Source organism: Cucurbita moschata, unplaced genomic scaffold, assembly GCF_002738365.1.
Source record: "Cucurbita moschata cultivar Rifu unplaced genomic scaffold, Cmos_1.0 Cmo_Scf00014, whole genome shotgun sequence".
Taxonomy (NCBI): Eukaryota; Viridiplantae; Streptophyta; class Magnoliopsida; order Cucurbitales; family Cucurbitaceae; genus Cucurbita; species Cucurbita moschata.
In genome coordinates this window covers 2,328,636-2,344,099 of record NW_019268530.1, presented here as the reverse complement: position 1 = coordinate 2,344,099, position 15,464 = coordinate 2,328,636, and the positions used below count along the sequence as shown (strand labels likewise).

Here is a 15,464-nt window from a genome sequence, read left to right as displayed (position 1 = left end):
TCTCTCTCTCTCTCTCTCTCTCTCTCTCTCTTCTTTTTTTTTCTTTTTTTTTTTTTTTGGTGATAAGTGCAAAACTTAGCTTCTCGATGGTGTTCAAATCAAACTAAATGCTTTTGTAATTACATCATTCTTTTGACTTTGACAGATTGGAAGACAATTCTTTATAGTCTCTTTGGTAGGAGTTATCTCTACTCTGGCCCCTAGGATGACCTTCTTTCTCTTTGAATATAAAAACGTTTGGCAAGTATAAAGTGAACTCAGGAAGGCCAAACTACAATCATGTAAAGATACGAGGGCTACAGAATGACACAGCTTTAGATTTTCAGCATTGCACAAGTTGGCTGCATATGGTGACAACTGAATAACCTGAGTAGATGTATGCTTTTAGAACAAGAATGTAACATGATTGTATCTCTGTTTTTCTATAGATGACATGGAACCTGACATCCACATATTGGCCTAGTCTTGTCACAAGGAACATTATATTTGTCATATAACCCGACATTAGACAGGCAGTAACTGTTTATTGGTGATTTAAATTAAATAAATGCATAAAACCAAGAAAAACATTTATGGTTTACTGGAACCTTATACTTCAATAACAGAACCCAGAAACAGAAGGATCAAAACACATCAATGATTTGAAGTGACTGCATAAGACAAAAGATATTTACTTTTTTCATAGAATTAAAAACTAGGAATCCAGTTAATGGCAAATGGACTTCAATTCAAGAACTCAATCAACACTGATTTACTTCACCATAACAGTTCAAGTACATAGGAACAAGCAGCAATTGAGAATAAGAATAGCAAAATTACAAATTGCATATGCTAGAACAGTGAAAAACCATAAAGCAAAAGTAGCAGACTCACATGTTCACATTCTTCAACAGACAATCCTTCTGCTCTATGTATCTGATGATCTAAAACCTTCAATAGCCTTGTCAGGCTATCTAGAGAAACCAAATGAAGAAGTTTCTTTGAACGAATGGACATTATTTCATTGACAAGCACTCTTAGATCAGTAAGAGGCAGAGCCAGCCACTCTGATTCATCACGATCATCACTGAAAATTTCAGCTCTGCCACAGAAGTCCTCTAAGAACTTGCAAAAGTTTGCGAGGGTAGAGTCTACAATATTCAAAGTAATATTTAGTCCATGAAAAATGAAGATCAAAACTTGTAAGGTGAAATATGGTGCAGCTTTTCTTTCCAAAAAATGGCTGGAACAACCTTGAAGCTCAGAAGAATCTGTTCTAACAGAAGACGTTTCATCTCTGCCTTTCTTCTTAACTTTTACTTTTCTAGAAGATGATATTGGTGCATCCTGTCCAATTTTATAGCCAGGGTTAGCAAAGCACAAGTAATAAAATAAAGAAACTGGAAATCCTAATGCCTGCATACATTAGTTGGCATAGATTCAGGCTTATGATTTTGAATTGTTCTAGATTCTCCTTCAACTTGACTTCTAATAGGTAGCTTTTGCTCAAAAACTTTCCTATCAGATACCATACTGCTAGAGACGTGCTCCATAATAGGACCTGAGAAACTTGAACAGCACAATAGACAGTAAGTTCAAAAATAAATGATTTTGGAAAACCAACCAAAGGTACATATAAAGATGATGGAGCAAATTGCATATTCCTAAATGGCATAGCATTAAAATATTTTCGTTCTTACTTTTTCTATTTTCATAATCATTTGTAACCTTTTTCCCAAATGTAATATATTTTTACTATGTTATGATACTTAATATGCCTATGCCAGCAAGAACATAATAGTCATTGAAAAAAAAAGTTTAACCTGAAGGTCTCGGATTCCTGATTTGCATGACTCAAAAATTAATTTTTTTAATAAGAAACAAAATAATATATTCCAAAAGACAGACAACCAAGAACAATTTAGGAGCGGGGGATAGAGAGAAGCCCCCCAAGAAACTACAAGAGAAGAGTCTTTCAATAATTAAATCATTAGAAGATTATAGTTATAAAGAATGTTTCTAGAGCTTGATCATCACCAAGAAGCAGGATGATGCACACTAATACAAAAGAACTAAAAGAAGATAACTATCTTTCAAAGTTTCCAAGTTTCCAACCAGCATATACTTGACCAATAGAGCTATTTATGCATTACAAAAAGTGATAATGTCACACCAATCACAATAAGAGATTCAAAAGCTTCTTCATTACTTTGGAGAAATGGAATAAAATAGTTTGTGTTGCTCGAATTAGGTTTTCAAAATCTGATAAGATAATAGGCAATGTAACTCACTAATATTTCCGTTAAACAATGAGGAAAAGCATTTCAAGACTTCGTTTACCTGGAGTAGTATACTTGAAGGCATCAACATCATAGCGAAGAACTTCCTCATAGAGTTCAAAAGGCTCCACAGACCCTTCAGGAAGAACTTTGGCATCTTCTCTGAGATTTCTGTTGATTGCATCAAAGTGAATGATAAAATCAAATAAAATCTGGAAAGAACAGTATGGCAAGTAACTGTTTTTTAAAATTTTATATGAAAGAGATAAACTATATTAGGCTGCAAAAAGAAAAGAAAACATCAACCTAAAGGCTTTAGAGATGAGGAATCACAAAGCCGAAAAAGGAGGTGTCAGTGTACAGCATAATTCAGTAAACTCTAGTTACTGGACAAATATCAAACACCTTCGCATTACTAAATATTGCGAGGGAAAACATAAAGCAAGGACCATGGCATGCAGGATTCATGAAATATGAGCATTCTGCACTAGGCAAGAGTTAAATCTGCTGTGATTAACTAACTACGATGCCTAATCACCTACAGACTTCCACAATTAAAAGATGAGATAACGAAAGGACAGGCGCTTTACATGCAACTCTACAGCAGAATCAACTACTACATATTAAAATTAGTAAACTACGAATGAAATCCAAGTAGTAACCGCGAATATCTTCACTAATCCGAAATTCTCAGTTAATATTGCTAATATAGTACGCGGTTAAAAAAATTTAAATTTACAGACTACAACTGCTGCCATTCGCACTAATCTTGTAGTTCCAACTTCAACAATGCCGACATCAAACTCCAACACTAAGCGAAACACTGGTCGTAATACAGAATTAAAAGAAACCGCGAGAAAGATTAATTCTCAATCAACGGTGAAATAATAAAAATAAAAATAAAACGCATGAAAATTCCGTTGAGGCTGGACTGAAATTCAGTCAACCGAGCTGAAGAATCACAAATTTCGAATTACCAGAACTGAATTTCAAAATTAAGAACTCACAAGTAAGACACGTCAGTAGCACGAAGCAGATCAGCGATCTTCTTAGACTGAGCGAGAACATCACTCCTCAAAGTAGCATAGCTCCCAGCCGGCTCATCGAAGAGCCGAAGCTCAGGCTCGGAAGCACCGAAGGAAACCGGAAGCGAAGGCAAAGGCAAGCAAGGAGCAACCTCGGAGTGAATAGTATTGGACAAGCCGATACCACGGAGACCGGAACCAGAGGCAGAGGCAGAAGCGAACGGCGGCAAACTCATCGTTAAGAGAACCGAAGAGAGCACGATCCACACAGCAAGAGCATGAAGAGTCCAAAGCTTGAAGAAACGGAAATCGTGGTCGAATTCGGAAGCCGGAGCACAGTTTACAGAGGAACAGAGGAGAGAGAAAGAGAGAGGAAGACGGAGCCCTAGCGATAGGGGAAGAGAGAGAAATGAAGAGAAGCAAATGGCGGGGAAATTGTGTTTACGGGGAAAATTGGAATTTTGGTGGATTTTTATTTCGGGTTAATTTGGGAAATTTGCTAATAATTAAGAGAAAAAAAAAAAGATAATAAATGGGTTGGGTTTCGCGTCTACTCCCGACCTGCCACTGAACGCTTCAACAAAAGCCAATTCAACTACCCATCTAAACTATATGCTACTTCTTGTAATAACTAATTTTGTTTACGTGGCTTCTTTTTATTGGTTTATACTTTTTCTTTTATAAATTAAAAAAAAAACAGAAAATAAATTAATTTATCCCAACTTTAATAACTATTACAATATTTACTTCTAACTTAAAAACGTTTATTTAAAAATTTCCATACTTGAGTTTATTAAATAATCAAACATATTTTAGAATTAAATTGATGAGATTTATAAATTAAAAAAAAGAGGGCTAAATTTTGTTGTTTTTTTATAAAAATGTATAAAAATAATACATAATATTTAAAAAAAAATCATTATTGATTAAGTTTATTTTTTATATTTTTCTTTTCGAGTGAATTAAATGTTATTAATAGTACTTTTGAAGAAATTGTATTCTTTTTTAGTCAATTAATGAGTGGTTGTGTATATATTTAATATTTTAGATATATATATATATATATATATATATATATATATATATATATATATATATATATATTGTTTGATCTATGGTTCTAGTGGTAATTTTGGGCTGATTTGGGCTATTTTGTATATTTTCGGATTGGGCTGATTTTGATGGATCCATATCAGTTGGGCTTTTCATATTTTTTTTATTTAATTTATGAACCCTAATATTTTATTTATTTATTTGTGAACTAAAACTGATAATAATTAATTTTACAAATAATGATAGAAGTAATTAAATTGAACGACCCACCATGGTTCAAATATTCACTCGACCAAACGAGTCCGAAGTTGTCCCTTCATTAAACTCTTCTCTCAAAATATTCTCGATGAATTTTATTAACAAATCCTGAATCTTAATAAAAATAAATAAAAAATAAAACAATGAAAACGTGGTTAGAAAGGGGAACAATACATTGTTTGTAAGGGGTAGAAATCTCTCCCTAGTAAACGCATTTTAAAATCGTGAGGTTGACGGCGATATGTAATGGGTCACAGTGAACAATATTTGATAGTAGTAAAACTGAGTTGTATAAATTGTATAAGAGCCAGACATCGAACGATATGCCAGCGAGAACGTTGAACTCTCAAGAAGCCACGTCAATTGAAGAGTAGAACAAAATAGTCATTGTAAGAGTATAAAAACTTATCCCCACGTATCAAAATAGATAAATTTAGTAGCTGCTAATGAGCAGAGAAGAAGAGTACTATTAAACAAAGTGGTGGAGTCCAAATAATTAACGGCAAAATTTGGAAATTTTAAAATAAAATAAAATTAAAAAAAAAAAGGTGGATGTAGACAAAGCAAGTAGGGCCCATGGGCTTAAAACCAAAAGGGACAGTGGCCCATGGGCTTTTAATATAATTGCAAACCTTCTGTCGACCAACAAACAAAAGGAATAAAGCATTTCGAAAGAAAGGAATATCAAAGGTTACATCAAATTTCCTCAAAGTCGCAAACTATTGTTTTACCAACCAAATTTTCTCCTGACATACGACCTAATCTATTTTTGGTTTAGGGCAAAGCTTTAGGGCTCTGAAATCCACACATGCACATCGCAATCAACCCTCTTTTTTGTCGACCCGCTCAAGAAATAAAAATCTTTTCCAAAATCATTTCGAGGTTCAAATTTCTAATTTGTGTTTGTTCAATAAATATCTACACGTGCACATCAACTAATCTAACGAAACACTCATTTGACCTAATGATTGTTAAGAAACTCGTAGAATTTGATCACGAGAGCTTTAACTATTTGAGACTATAAACCAATCATTTGCTTAGCGATGCAGCCGATAAACAGACTTTATCTAACATAGTCTAAGGACGTGTTCCACCTCTTTGATTATACGAGTGAATTTTGTTGAATAAGACCGTATATATTAGGTCATCTACTCCACAAAAATTCCACAAATATCTATACTAAATTATAACTACCGAGAAAATATATATTAAATTAGGAGAAATCGTTGATTCAAAATTAAATTATATATTTTATAAAAAATAATAATAAAATGATTCATTCCAATCATCTTTTAGTTACCAAAATGACTTTTAGACAATGATCATGGTTGAACTTTTCTACTTTGCATATGTCTGTCTTGTGACAAAACAACAATATTATTCAGATTAATAAAATATAATAAGAAAGTAAAATTAAAAAAAGGTTTAATCATCATCATCATATATTTATTTACTTTCTCAAAGCTTTAGCCCAGATTTTGAATGAATCCAATCCACACAGCTTTAGCATCATTTCCTTTTCATCATTGCTGCCCACGCCCATTGTGGACTATAATTTAAAATCTCTCTCTAAAAAAAAAAAAAAAATTATTTATTTCCAGTAATATGAATTTTGTATTTTCTTTTTATTTATTTATTTCTTATATTTTTTAAAAAATTATTAATATAACCAAGAATTTTGAATTTTATATCTAAAAGTTTATATAATTAATTGGGTTAATTTCAGGTTGATATAGAACTAAAAAATAAAAAATAAAAAACCTAGTAGTCTAAAAAGAATGGTATTATGATAATGAACGAATGAGACCACATGGGGGGTTTACACGTGTGTCACATGGTGGATAGAGGGAAAAGAAGGCATGAATCCCAAGTGTGTAAGCATGTGCCAAAAATCAAATAATTTAAATTATTATTTATAGGAAAAAAACCGAAATTATAATTATAATTGAAAAGAAAAAAAAGGAAAAAGGGGGAAAAGGGGTGTTTGGATGCAGGGAATGTGCAGAACATGGCGTACATTTGATGCTGCTTTAGTGTCTCTCGTTTGGACATTGTCACATGCATAAGCCCCTCTATTAAAAGCTAGCATCCAAACACTCCCTTACTTTATTATTTATTTTTATTATTAATTTTATGTATTATTTGCCATGTGCTTTCCCATGTGCCTCTCTCTCTCTCTCTCTCTCTCTCTCTCTAGGCTTGGTTAGTTATATCCCATTTGCTATGTGTGTGTGTGTTGGCCCATAGCACCTCCACGTGCATCCTTTAGGGGAGCCACACCCCTTCTCCCCCTATATCGAATCCCCTCTTTCACTCATCTCCTTATCTTCCCCCTTTTTCTTTATTTCCTCTTTTACCCTTCTTTCTTTATTCATACTCAACACTCTCACTAAATAATATAAATAATTTATATACGTGGCGGAGATTGCACATCCGTTAGAGAGAAGAACAAAACATTCGTTATAAGAAAGTAAAAAACTTCACTTTGTGAGGTTGACAACAATGCCTAATGAGTCAAAACAGACATCATCTACTAGCGGTGAGTAATAATTTTCAGACAAAATATAAATATATGTCTAAACTTGGAAGGAAATTATAAGATACTGTTTTTTTTTTGTTTAATTAAAAGTAAATTAATAGTAAAAATTTAAGGTCTAAATTTGGAGCATTATTAAACAAATAATAAAAACAATTGTAAATTTAAAAAATATGTAACAAATCTTTAAACTTTTAATGTACTTAATATTTGAAAAAGAGGGTTGCTTAAACATAAAATTAGAAATTTAAAAGTTTATTAAATAAGAATAATTTAATTTAAAATAAAATGGAGTGAAGTAAACATAAATGATTTATTTACTTAGAAAATTTTAAAATTAGTTTTAATGGATTTAAATGTGAAAAGTGGAGCGATAAAATTTATTATTTTCAATTTTTTTTTTTAATAATGATGATTTTGAAAATATACCGGTGGGGGTATTTTGGGAAACATAAAAACTAAAAGGTCCTGGTTTCATGCCTTTGCATGTGGCGTTACAGAGGAGCAGGCTTTGGCTTTGACGCTCGCAAGTTGTGCCTTGTTCCCGCTCTTCTTCGTTATTATTATTATTTTTCTTTATTATTTTTTTTCCATCAAAATTACAAATAAATTTTTGAATATTTCTATTAACTTTATGTATTTTAAAACAATAATTTAATCCAAAATAAATTATATTCTAAAGTTAATGTATAGAACAAGTAGATAAAAACATAGAAACAAAAAATATTTATTCAAATGATTGAAAATTAAAGAAAAAAAATATTAATTTTCAAATATAGGTTTAAAAGAGTACAGTCAAAGGACACCTATCATTCAATAATTTATCAATTCATTAAATGAATTTGTTTTTTTTTTAATTATTATTTCCACCAAATCAAAGGAAACTTATTACAATTAAATTCATGGTACATTTTTCAAGGTTATTCTAAATAAAAAATTTGTTTACTTTGATTATATTCAAAATTAATTTATTAATTATTAATTTTTTCAAATGTACTTATATTTATTTATTTTGGTTCATTTCACTAAGGCCTTTTTTTTTTTTTTTTTAATCCAAATAAAAATTTAATTTCTGTTTTAAATATTATAAGAATTGACCCAAAGGGAGAAAAAGAAAAGAAAAGAAAAGGGCATCTTCCACATATTCCATTCATACAGGCTTTAAAATGACTTTCGTGAATTAAATAATATCCAAGAAAAGGGCTACGGAATTATCAAAAAGAACATATTTTCTAAAATAAGAAATTAATTTGTCATTAAAAAAACGCATAAAAAGATCGCAAAACGACAAATGAAAATCCTGAGTGGTATTTTCGTAGTAAAGAGAAATAAGAGGGGTAATCAGTTATTTTATCGTTACTTAAACTATGAGTCCTCAACTTCTATTCAGCCTAAGAAACGAACAGTCGTAAAAGCTTCTTCTTCTACTTCTTCTTCTTTGTTGTCGTCGATTTCTCTTTCTCTCTCTCTCTAAAACTGGAGCACAGGATGAGTTCGATCGCAAAGAAACATAGAATGTCATGGAAGCAATCAACGAGAAGAGCGGTTTTGCGATCGAGGTACGGTTCTAGGATCCTCAGAGCTCGTAGAATCCACAAAAATGGCGGAAAAGCGTGCTCATCAGACGTATCGGCGAGGCTTGAGGCGCTCCAGAGTCTCATTCCGACTCAGAACAACGGCGAAGGACATCACCGGAGATCGGAGGAGTTGTTTCAAGAGACGGCGGATTACATCGTGCTTTTGAAGAATCAGGTGTTCGTTTTGCAGAGGCTGATCGAGTTTTACGGATCCGATGAGAGAGAAAATGCCGTATCAGCGTAGTTTACTCTTCTTGATTCAGAGAAAAGGAAATTGAGAAGAGAAGACGGTCGAAACGATCGATAACTTTCTGGAATTTTCATTTTGCATGCCGTGTTTGGTTGGAGAGAACGTGGAGAGAATTTGAATAGCGAAGTTTAGAATTTCTTTCTTTCGTTTCTTCTTTTTAAAAATATTCATTACATCAATACGAGTTCATTTTGACACGCACCGAATCAATCATATGCACATCCAAACTTCATTGATTGTCCTCTCTGATTTAGGCAAGTTTTGTAGGTTTTGAGCAACACAATACGCACAAGAGAAGTTGAAATCTCAGGTACATACAACCGTTGGATTTCAATTTCTCTACTCGAGAATTCTCCAGAAAAGGTAATCATTCTTTTACTCATTCCTTCATGAATCATGATACATAATCGGAATTGCAATTGCTTTCGCGTTTGCGAATCTACATTTCATTATAAAATCACATAGTTAGAATTATGGAATTCCTGGAAACACAGAGCAAGGGAAAAATAGAAGTAAATTTGTTTGTGAGGGAAATTGAATGTGGTAAAAGAAATGCTGAAGTGAAATGAAAGAGAGAGAGAGAGAGAGAGAAAGGGAGAAGGCGTGGTGAGTGCGGTGAGAGAGAAGAGTGGCAATGCAAAGCATGCAGTTAAAGAAAGAAGGGGCAGAGCAGAGCAGAAGAGAGGTGTGGTTTCTGATGCATTTTCTCTTAATTATCGCAGTGAGATGGACATCAGAAGCCACAGTCTGTGTCTCAATGGTTGGGCTCTGATGTTGACAAGTTTTTAGAGAGAGATAGAGAGGAGAGGAAAGGGAAGGCCATGTGCTAAAGCCAACTTTTAAGGGATGTGTCTGATTGGATTTAGGCTTTGGCTGAATAGTCATAATACCCACACACACTTCATACTTCACACCTATGTCTGGATGTGTTTTTCTGAATAAATATTCTTTCTTAAAGTAAAAGTAGAACCATACCATAACATAAAATTGTAAACCTTATGTTATATAAAGTTTCAATTAATAAGTTTGTGTTGTATGGTGAATGGTTCATATATTAGATCTTAATTATGCTAAGAAGTGGATTTAGAATGCAATTTGCTTTATTTATTTATTTATTTATTAAACTTTTATTTTATCTAGCTAGACAACTTTCTTTTATGCCACACACATCAATATTTAGAATGAATGAAGTTTCCTAACGATTGAAACTTTTTTTTTTTTTTAAATATAAACACTATTATTTTCAATATAAATTTACCTAAATTGGCAGCTAGTAATTTAACCATTAATAGAATTAAGCATTTTATTAGGTATGTACTAATGTGAACATATCTCTGACTAGTTAAGAATGAAACTAGGATGAACTTCCTTTTATCATACTGACGTTCATACATTATTAAATAATCATCCTGTAAACAAATTAATTACTAAAATGGTATGTGATAAATATAACTATATAATTAGCTAATAGTGATCATCCTGTAAAGTTTGAATTAAACTACCCTCTAATACTTTTATGAGATCGAGTCAAAATTAACCTATTTATTCAATTTCAAAGTAAGTATAGGCACTAGTTACACCAATCCAATCTCCCAAAACAAATTGTGCTCACTGAGAGCCAATTTGAGGGTAGAATTTAAGAGGTGAGAATTGTGTCCAAGTTCATCGTCCGCTTTGACTCGTTATGTATTGCCGTCAATCTCACAATTCTGATAAGAAATGTTTCGTTTCCCTCTCCAATCAACGTAATATCTCACAATCCACCCCCATGGTGGCCCAACCGCTTGGTGTTTGACTTTGATACCATTGTAACGACTAAAGTCTACCACTAGTAGATACTATATGTTTTGACCCCTTACGTATTGCCGTCAGTCTCACGATTTTGAAACGTGTTTATTAGGTAGAGGTTTCTACATCTTATAAGGAATGCTTAGTTCGTTCCTCAACCAATTTGAGATCTCCGCTTTAGAGGGGTTGAATGCTGGATTAGTAGCCATATTTAAATAATAAAAACAATTCTAATTACCAACTAAATATTATTTTTTTAAAAAAACCAGGATTTGAATCTCATATTTTCAATGATTTTTTTGAATATGTGTTTGGTAGAAAATTTAAAACTAGGTTTGAATTTAAAATGTAATTTTATTTTTGTTAAAAATATATACTACAAATTATATAATATTGTCTTGCAATCCAACCAAATATTTAGTTGATAACTAGAATTGTTTTTATTATTTATACATTTATTACAATTACCAAATATTATTTTCTAAAAATTTTTAATCTTTCCAATAATATTCTAAACTTTTAAATTACAAATTTAAAACATGGATACAATATATGAGCATATAAAATATTGTTCTCATAATTTTCATGAATTACAATCAAATAAATATTTCTAAATCCATTTGCCTTAGAATATAAAAACAAAAACATAAATTTAGATGGTCTACTAATCATGTCACTATTACACCACCTGTGTGCCACGTGTCACCTGAGATTGCTCACGTCATCATTAGCTATGTAGGATTATTTCAGTAAGGTAGCTTATTTTCTATTTCTTCAACTAACGACATTCTCTCGAAATTTGATATTTAGAATACTTTCATTTTATTACTCGTTAAGAGTCCCCCTCTCAAATAAATATTGAACGAGATCCTCTAGTTGGACAATAGACTGCAACCAAAACTGACGTGTTAGTCTTATAAGAACCAATAAATATTTCTTTTTCGATTCATCCTTAGAATTGAATACCTCATTCAAGAATTGTTTTTGATCCAATCCGTAGGAATCAATAGAAAAGACTAATCCCTTATGATACACCAGATCCGGCTATTGATAGAGTGAATTGAGAACGTTCTTTAGTCTTATATACCTAGTTCATCATTCGAAACCATATCACATCCCAAATCTGATGAAATAAGATGAATCGAGAACTTTATTTAATCTTATATACTTGATATTGACCATAATTTACCAGAACTTCCTTTAGTCTTAGTAAGAGGGGGAAGGGTTAAGGATTTCCGATGTAAGATATTACATTGTTTGAGGAACCCTTGACCATAATTTACAAGAACATTATGTAGTTTTAGTAAGAGGGGGAAGGGTTAAGGATTTACCCGGTGTGAGATTTCACATTGTTTGAGGAACCCTACATGCTCCCAAACATGCTTTTATTTGCAATCACAACTTATTATGTTTGAGAACCAGGTTTAACATATATATATAAATATATATATGACCATGTATTATTCATTTGTTTCAATGAAAAGCAATTTTCATTGCTGGAGTGTTGAGTATACCATATGCCATAGTTTAAGACACCCAGGAAAAATTTAGCTCGTAAGGAAAGAATAGACAAACACAAATTGAATCGAAATGAGGTTACCCAAAAAGTTTAATGGAAGTAAACAATCACAAAATAAAATATAACTCAATGTTAAAGGGGGGAGAGGACAAAATGTCAAAGATAAAAAATGAAACCGAACTCTTAGATTGCTTGTCGATCTAGCTCGATTCTTCCTTTCTTAAGAAGAATCAAGTTGTTACAAGCAAAACAATAAACATTTTATTCTATACTGCAAATCTAGGGTTCTTCAGCAATTGGTGTAGTAGTAGCTTGAATAGTTGGTGGTTGATCGTCTCACTTGAGCATCAATGTCTTCTTTAGATGTAGCGGCGACCTTTAGGGGTTATATAGCGAAATCAGGAGAAGTTGTCTGAGCCATTAGTGCCATCAATTGGGGAAGAAGATTGCAAAATCAATAAATCCCTGAAAATCTTGGCTCAATCTTGGTCAATTTAAAATCACATCTGGCCTCCTAAATATGCAGTCACAACCAAACAATAGAAAATTTGATAGATAATGCACAAAATCATCAAAATGTATAAATTTTTCTATTCTGATTCTTTTTGCATGTTTTTAAGTTCATTTAACAACTCATAGGAAAAAACGAGAGTATTCTTCATGGTCATCATTTCTAAGCATTTGTTTGCTGTAGTTTGATAATAACTGATTTGAAGAGAGTTCAAATTTATGGTTTCTATGGGTGCAAATCCAATCATCTCAATTTGCAATTTTAGATGTGAAAGAATTCTCCATCGATAACAAATACTTATCCATTAAGTAGAGGAAATCCTATTTAATCCAATGTCCAAGAACAGACTAAGAAGGTCAGCTACCCAACTTATCTTCATAATTAAATACTTTTACTGTATAGATCTTATTACTAGCTAATTCACGAGTAGAGCTAAAGAGAGTTCTATATCTGGAAGAGAATATGAATACCGCAGTGATTTTTTTTTTTTTTTTTTATTGGGGGGTTAATCCGCAAAAGGAGCTTAAAATTTTGGGGTCCAAGGCAAATGAAGAACTGAAACCAGGAAAAGACGAAAGTTCAGCATCTTCACATTGATTTTGAAGGGAGGAAAGGATCTTTGTTCTAGACATGCAATGCTAACCATATGCTCATATCAGTCATTGTCTATTAACTATTAAGCATGTTATTTGGCTATGCATCTCTCAAGTTTTGTGACTTAAGTATGATATGTATTACTATTGCTGGTAACAGGCTCATCTTGACCTACAACAATGTTTGTAAAATTTGAAGAACTACACACGCATTACCAATTTAACATTGAAAAAGAAATTCAATTAGGGAGAACAGAGTATTACCTCCATTTAATAGGATTATTGTCTCATCCACAATTGGTAATCTGATCCTTTGTCAACAAACTTCTGCCATTTCCCATCCAACTGATTTTCCTTTGAGGGATTCCAATCAAAATGTCCAAGCTTCATTACCAGAGTATCTCCAACCTGTGCAACATATCCTTCATTGTTTGCATGGAAGATCTTTACAGAGCTCCGACAGTGGATCCCAGCACGTTGTCGAGCCTCAATTAACTCGTTGATGATTTCACGAATACCAAAATCATAAAAGTGGTCGTAGAAAACTGTAGGCTGTAAAATGAATGATAAGGACAACAAAATTAAAATTCAAAGGAGAAAGAGAGGGCAGCGACATGACTAACTGAATGATTCCAAATCTTATTTAGATTCTGAAAAATAAAATGACAGCATAAAGCTTAAAAAACAAAAAACCTACAACCTCACTTTTAGAAATTTAAAAAACTGCAGCTCACAGCAACAGATTACAAGCTTACAGTATTTTAACTAGATGAAATGAGGTTTTCTTTCCATGTAATCTGAACAAGAAGATTGTATATCAGTATAGATATTTCACAGTTTCTCTAACCACAGTTAAAGGAGCAGGGGAGGACTTGAATAATAGTTGCCCAAAGCCCCTAAATTGGCTGATATAAGTCAAATAAAAAATATATAACTTCAAGCAATTGAATTTCATGACTCAAACAAGAGCTCATTGATCAGTCATTAGCTTTCCATTGCACTTGATGAACAGTGAGTCTAAGAGCTCTATACATTGAACACAGGTAAAGCAGTAATGCTTGGGGATCACACCATCGATTACAACGTACATGGAAATTATTCAAATAGAAAAAGGAAACAAAAAGTCCTTACTATTAGAATATGATCAGAATCCATTATTTATATATTTATATGATTCTTTGATAAAAAAAAAAAAAAATGGTATGTTGCTGCCATTTTGAAACGATTAAAGACAAGTAATGTCTAAACCCAACGATTAAAGGCAAGGATAAAGGATCTCCTCAACAGGTAAAAATCTTTTTCAATTGTCTCAATAACTAATTTTTTTTTTTTTATAATTTTTATTCCTCTCTTCTTGAATATCCTCTTAATCCCACTCTTCAATCTCTACAACTTCCTCCATTTTTTAAAATTTTTATCTTCTAAATTATCATATTTTTAAATAAATAGGAGCTGTCATCTCTGAGCATTTTCAAACATAAATATAAGAAAACACCCAAATAGTTTCTTGAAGTTATATCTTGAGTTAGGAAAGAACCAACTTGAAAACAAATCAACTATTTGGGTGTTAAAATTTTTTATATTTATATTTGGAAATACTTATGATATGAGAGAGTTTCTCATTTGTATTTAGAGTTTTGATATTTAAAAAAAAAAAAAAGAGAGAGAGAAATGAAGAAAGTTTTTGAGATTGAAGAATGAAAGAAGAGGGATAAGTGGATATTTAAGAAAAAAAAGGAGAAAAGAGGAGAAATAGAAGAGAAATGATCCGTGGGTGTAGTCAAATGGTTTCTATTCATATACTAATGGTAAGAACCTTTTAAAACTTTTTTTTTCAAAGGTTAAGAGTATTAGATGCTACTTTTGAGAGTTACAAAACTTTTTGAAGCTTTGAACTTTTTAAATCATCACTAAACTTAAAACTTAAAGCTTAATACTTCACACCTATTAGGTTAAATTAATAAAGCATGGTACTTTATCTCAAAAATACCCAAAAATACTCATGGAAGTTTCAATAATATTCTTTGGAAATCTTTAATATTTTGAAAGCTAAAAAAAAAAAAAAAAAAAAAAAAAAAAAAAAAAAAAAAAAAAAA

At 31.9% G+C, this 15,464-nt stretch overlaps 2 protein-coding genes across 7 annotated transcripts in view; both read right to left on the bottom strand.

Moving 5' to 3' along the window:
- LOC111452260 (sister chromatid cohesion protein SCC2) overlaps positions 1-3,734 on the bottom strand; it is an 18,081-nt gene extending 14,347 nt beyond the window's left edge. Inside the window, exons 1-5 of one of the 2 annotated variants that reach the window (XM_023092875.1) lie at positions 3,266-3,734; positions 2,320-2,429; positions 1,404-1,540; positions 1,233-1,326; positions 874-1,130 (exon numbers count right to left, since the gene is read on the bottom strand). In XM_023092875.1, coding sequence (XP_022948643.1) covers positions 874-1,130; positions 1,233-1,326; positions 1,404-1,540; positions 2,320-2,429; positions 3,266-3,519 — 852 coding nt within the window. In that variant the 5' untranslated portion in view covers positions 3,520-3,734. Of the gene's footprint in view, positions 1-873; positions 1,131-1,232; positions 1,327-1,403; positions 1,549-2,319; positions 2,430-3,265 lie in introns of those variants that run through there. The other variant, XM_023092876.1, reaches the window with a different exon arrangement.
- Positions 3,735-12,425: 8,691 nt separating this feature from the next.
- Positions 12,426-15,464, bottom strand: part of LOC111452072 — a 12,980-nt gene continuing 9,941 nt past the window's right edge. The window contains exons 15-16 of one of the 5 annotated variants that reach the window (XM_023092602.1): positions 13,633-13,920; positions 12,426-12,782 (exon numbers count right to left, since the gene is read on the bottom strand). In XM_023092602.1, the coding sequence (XP_022948370.1) occupies positions 13,648-13,920 (273 nt within the window). In that variant the 3' untranslated portion in view covers positions 12,426-12,782; positions 13,633-13,647. Of the gene's footprint in view, positions 12,783-13,632; positions 13,921-14,123; positions 14,166-15,464 lie in introns of those variants that run through there. The other 4 variants (XM_023092603.1, XM_023092606.1, XM_023092605.1 and 1 more) reach the window with 4 other exon arrangements.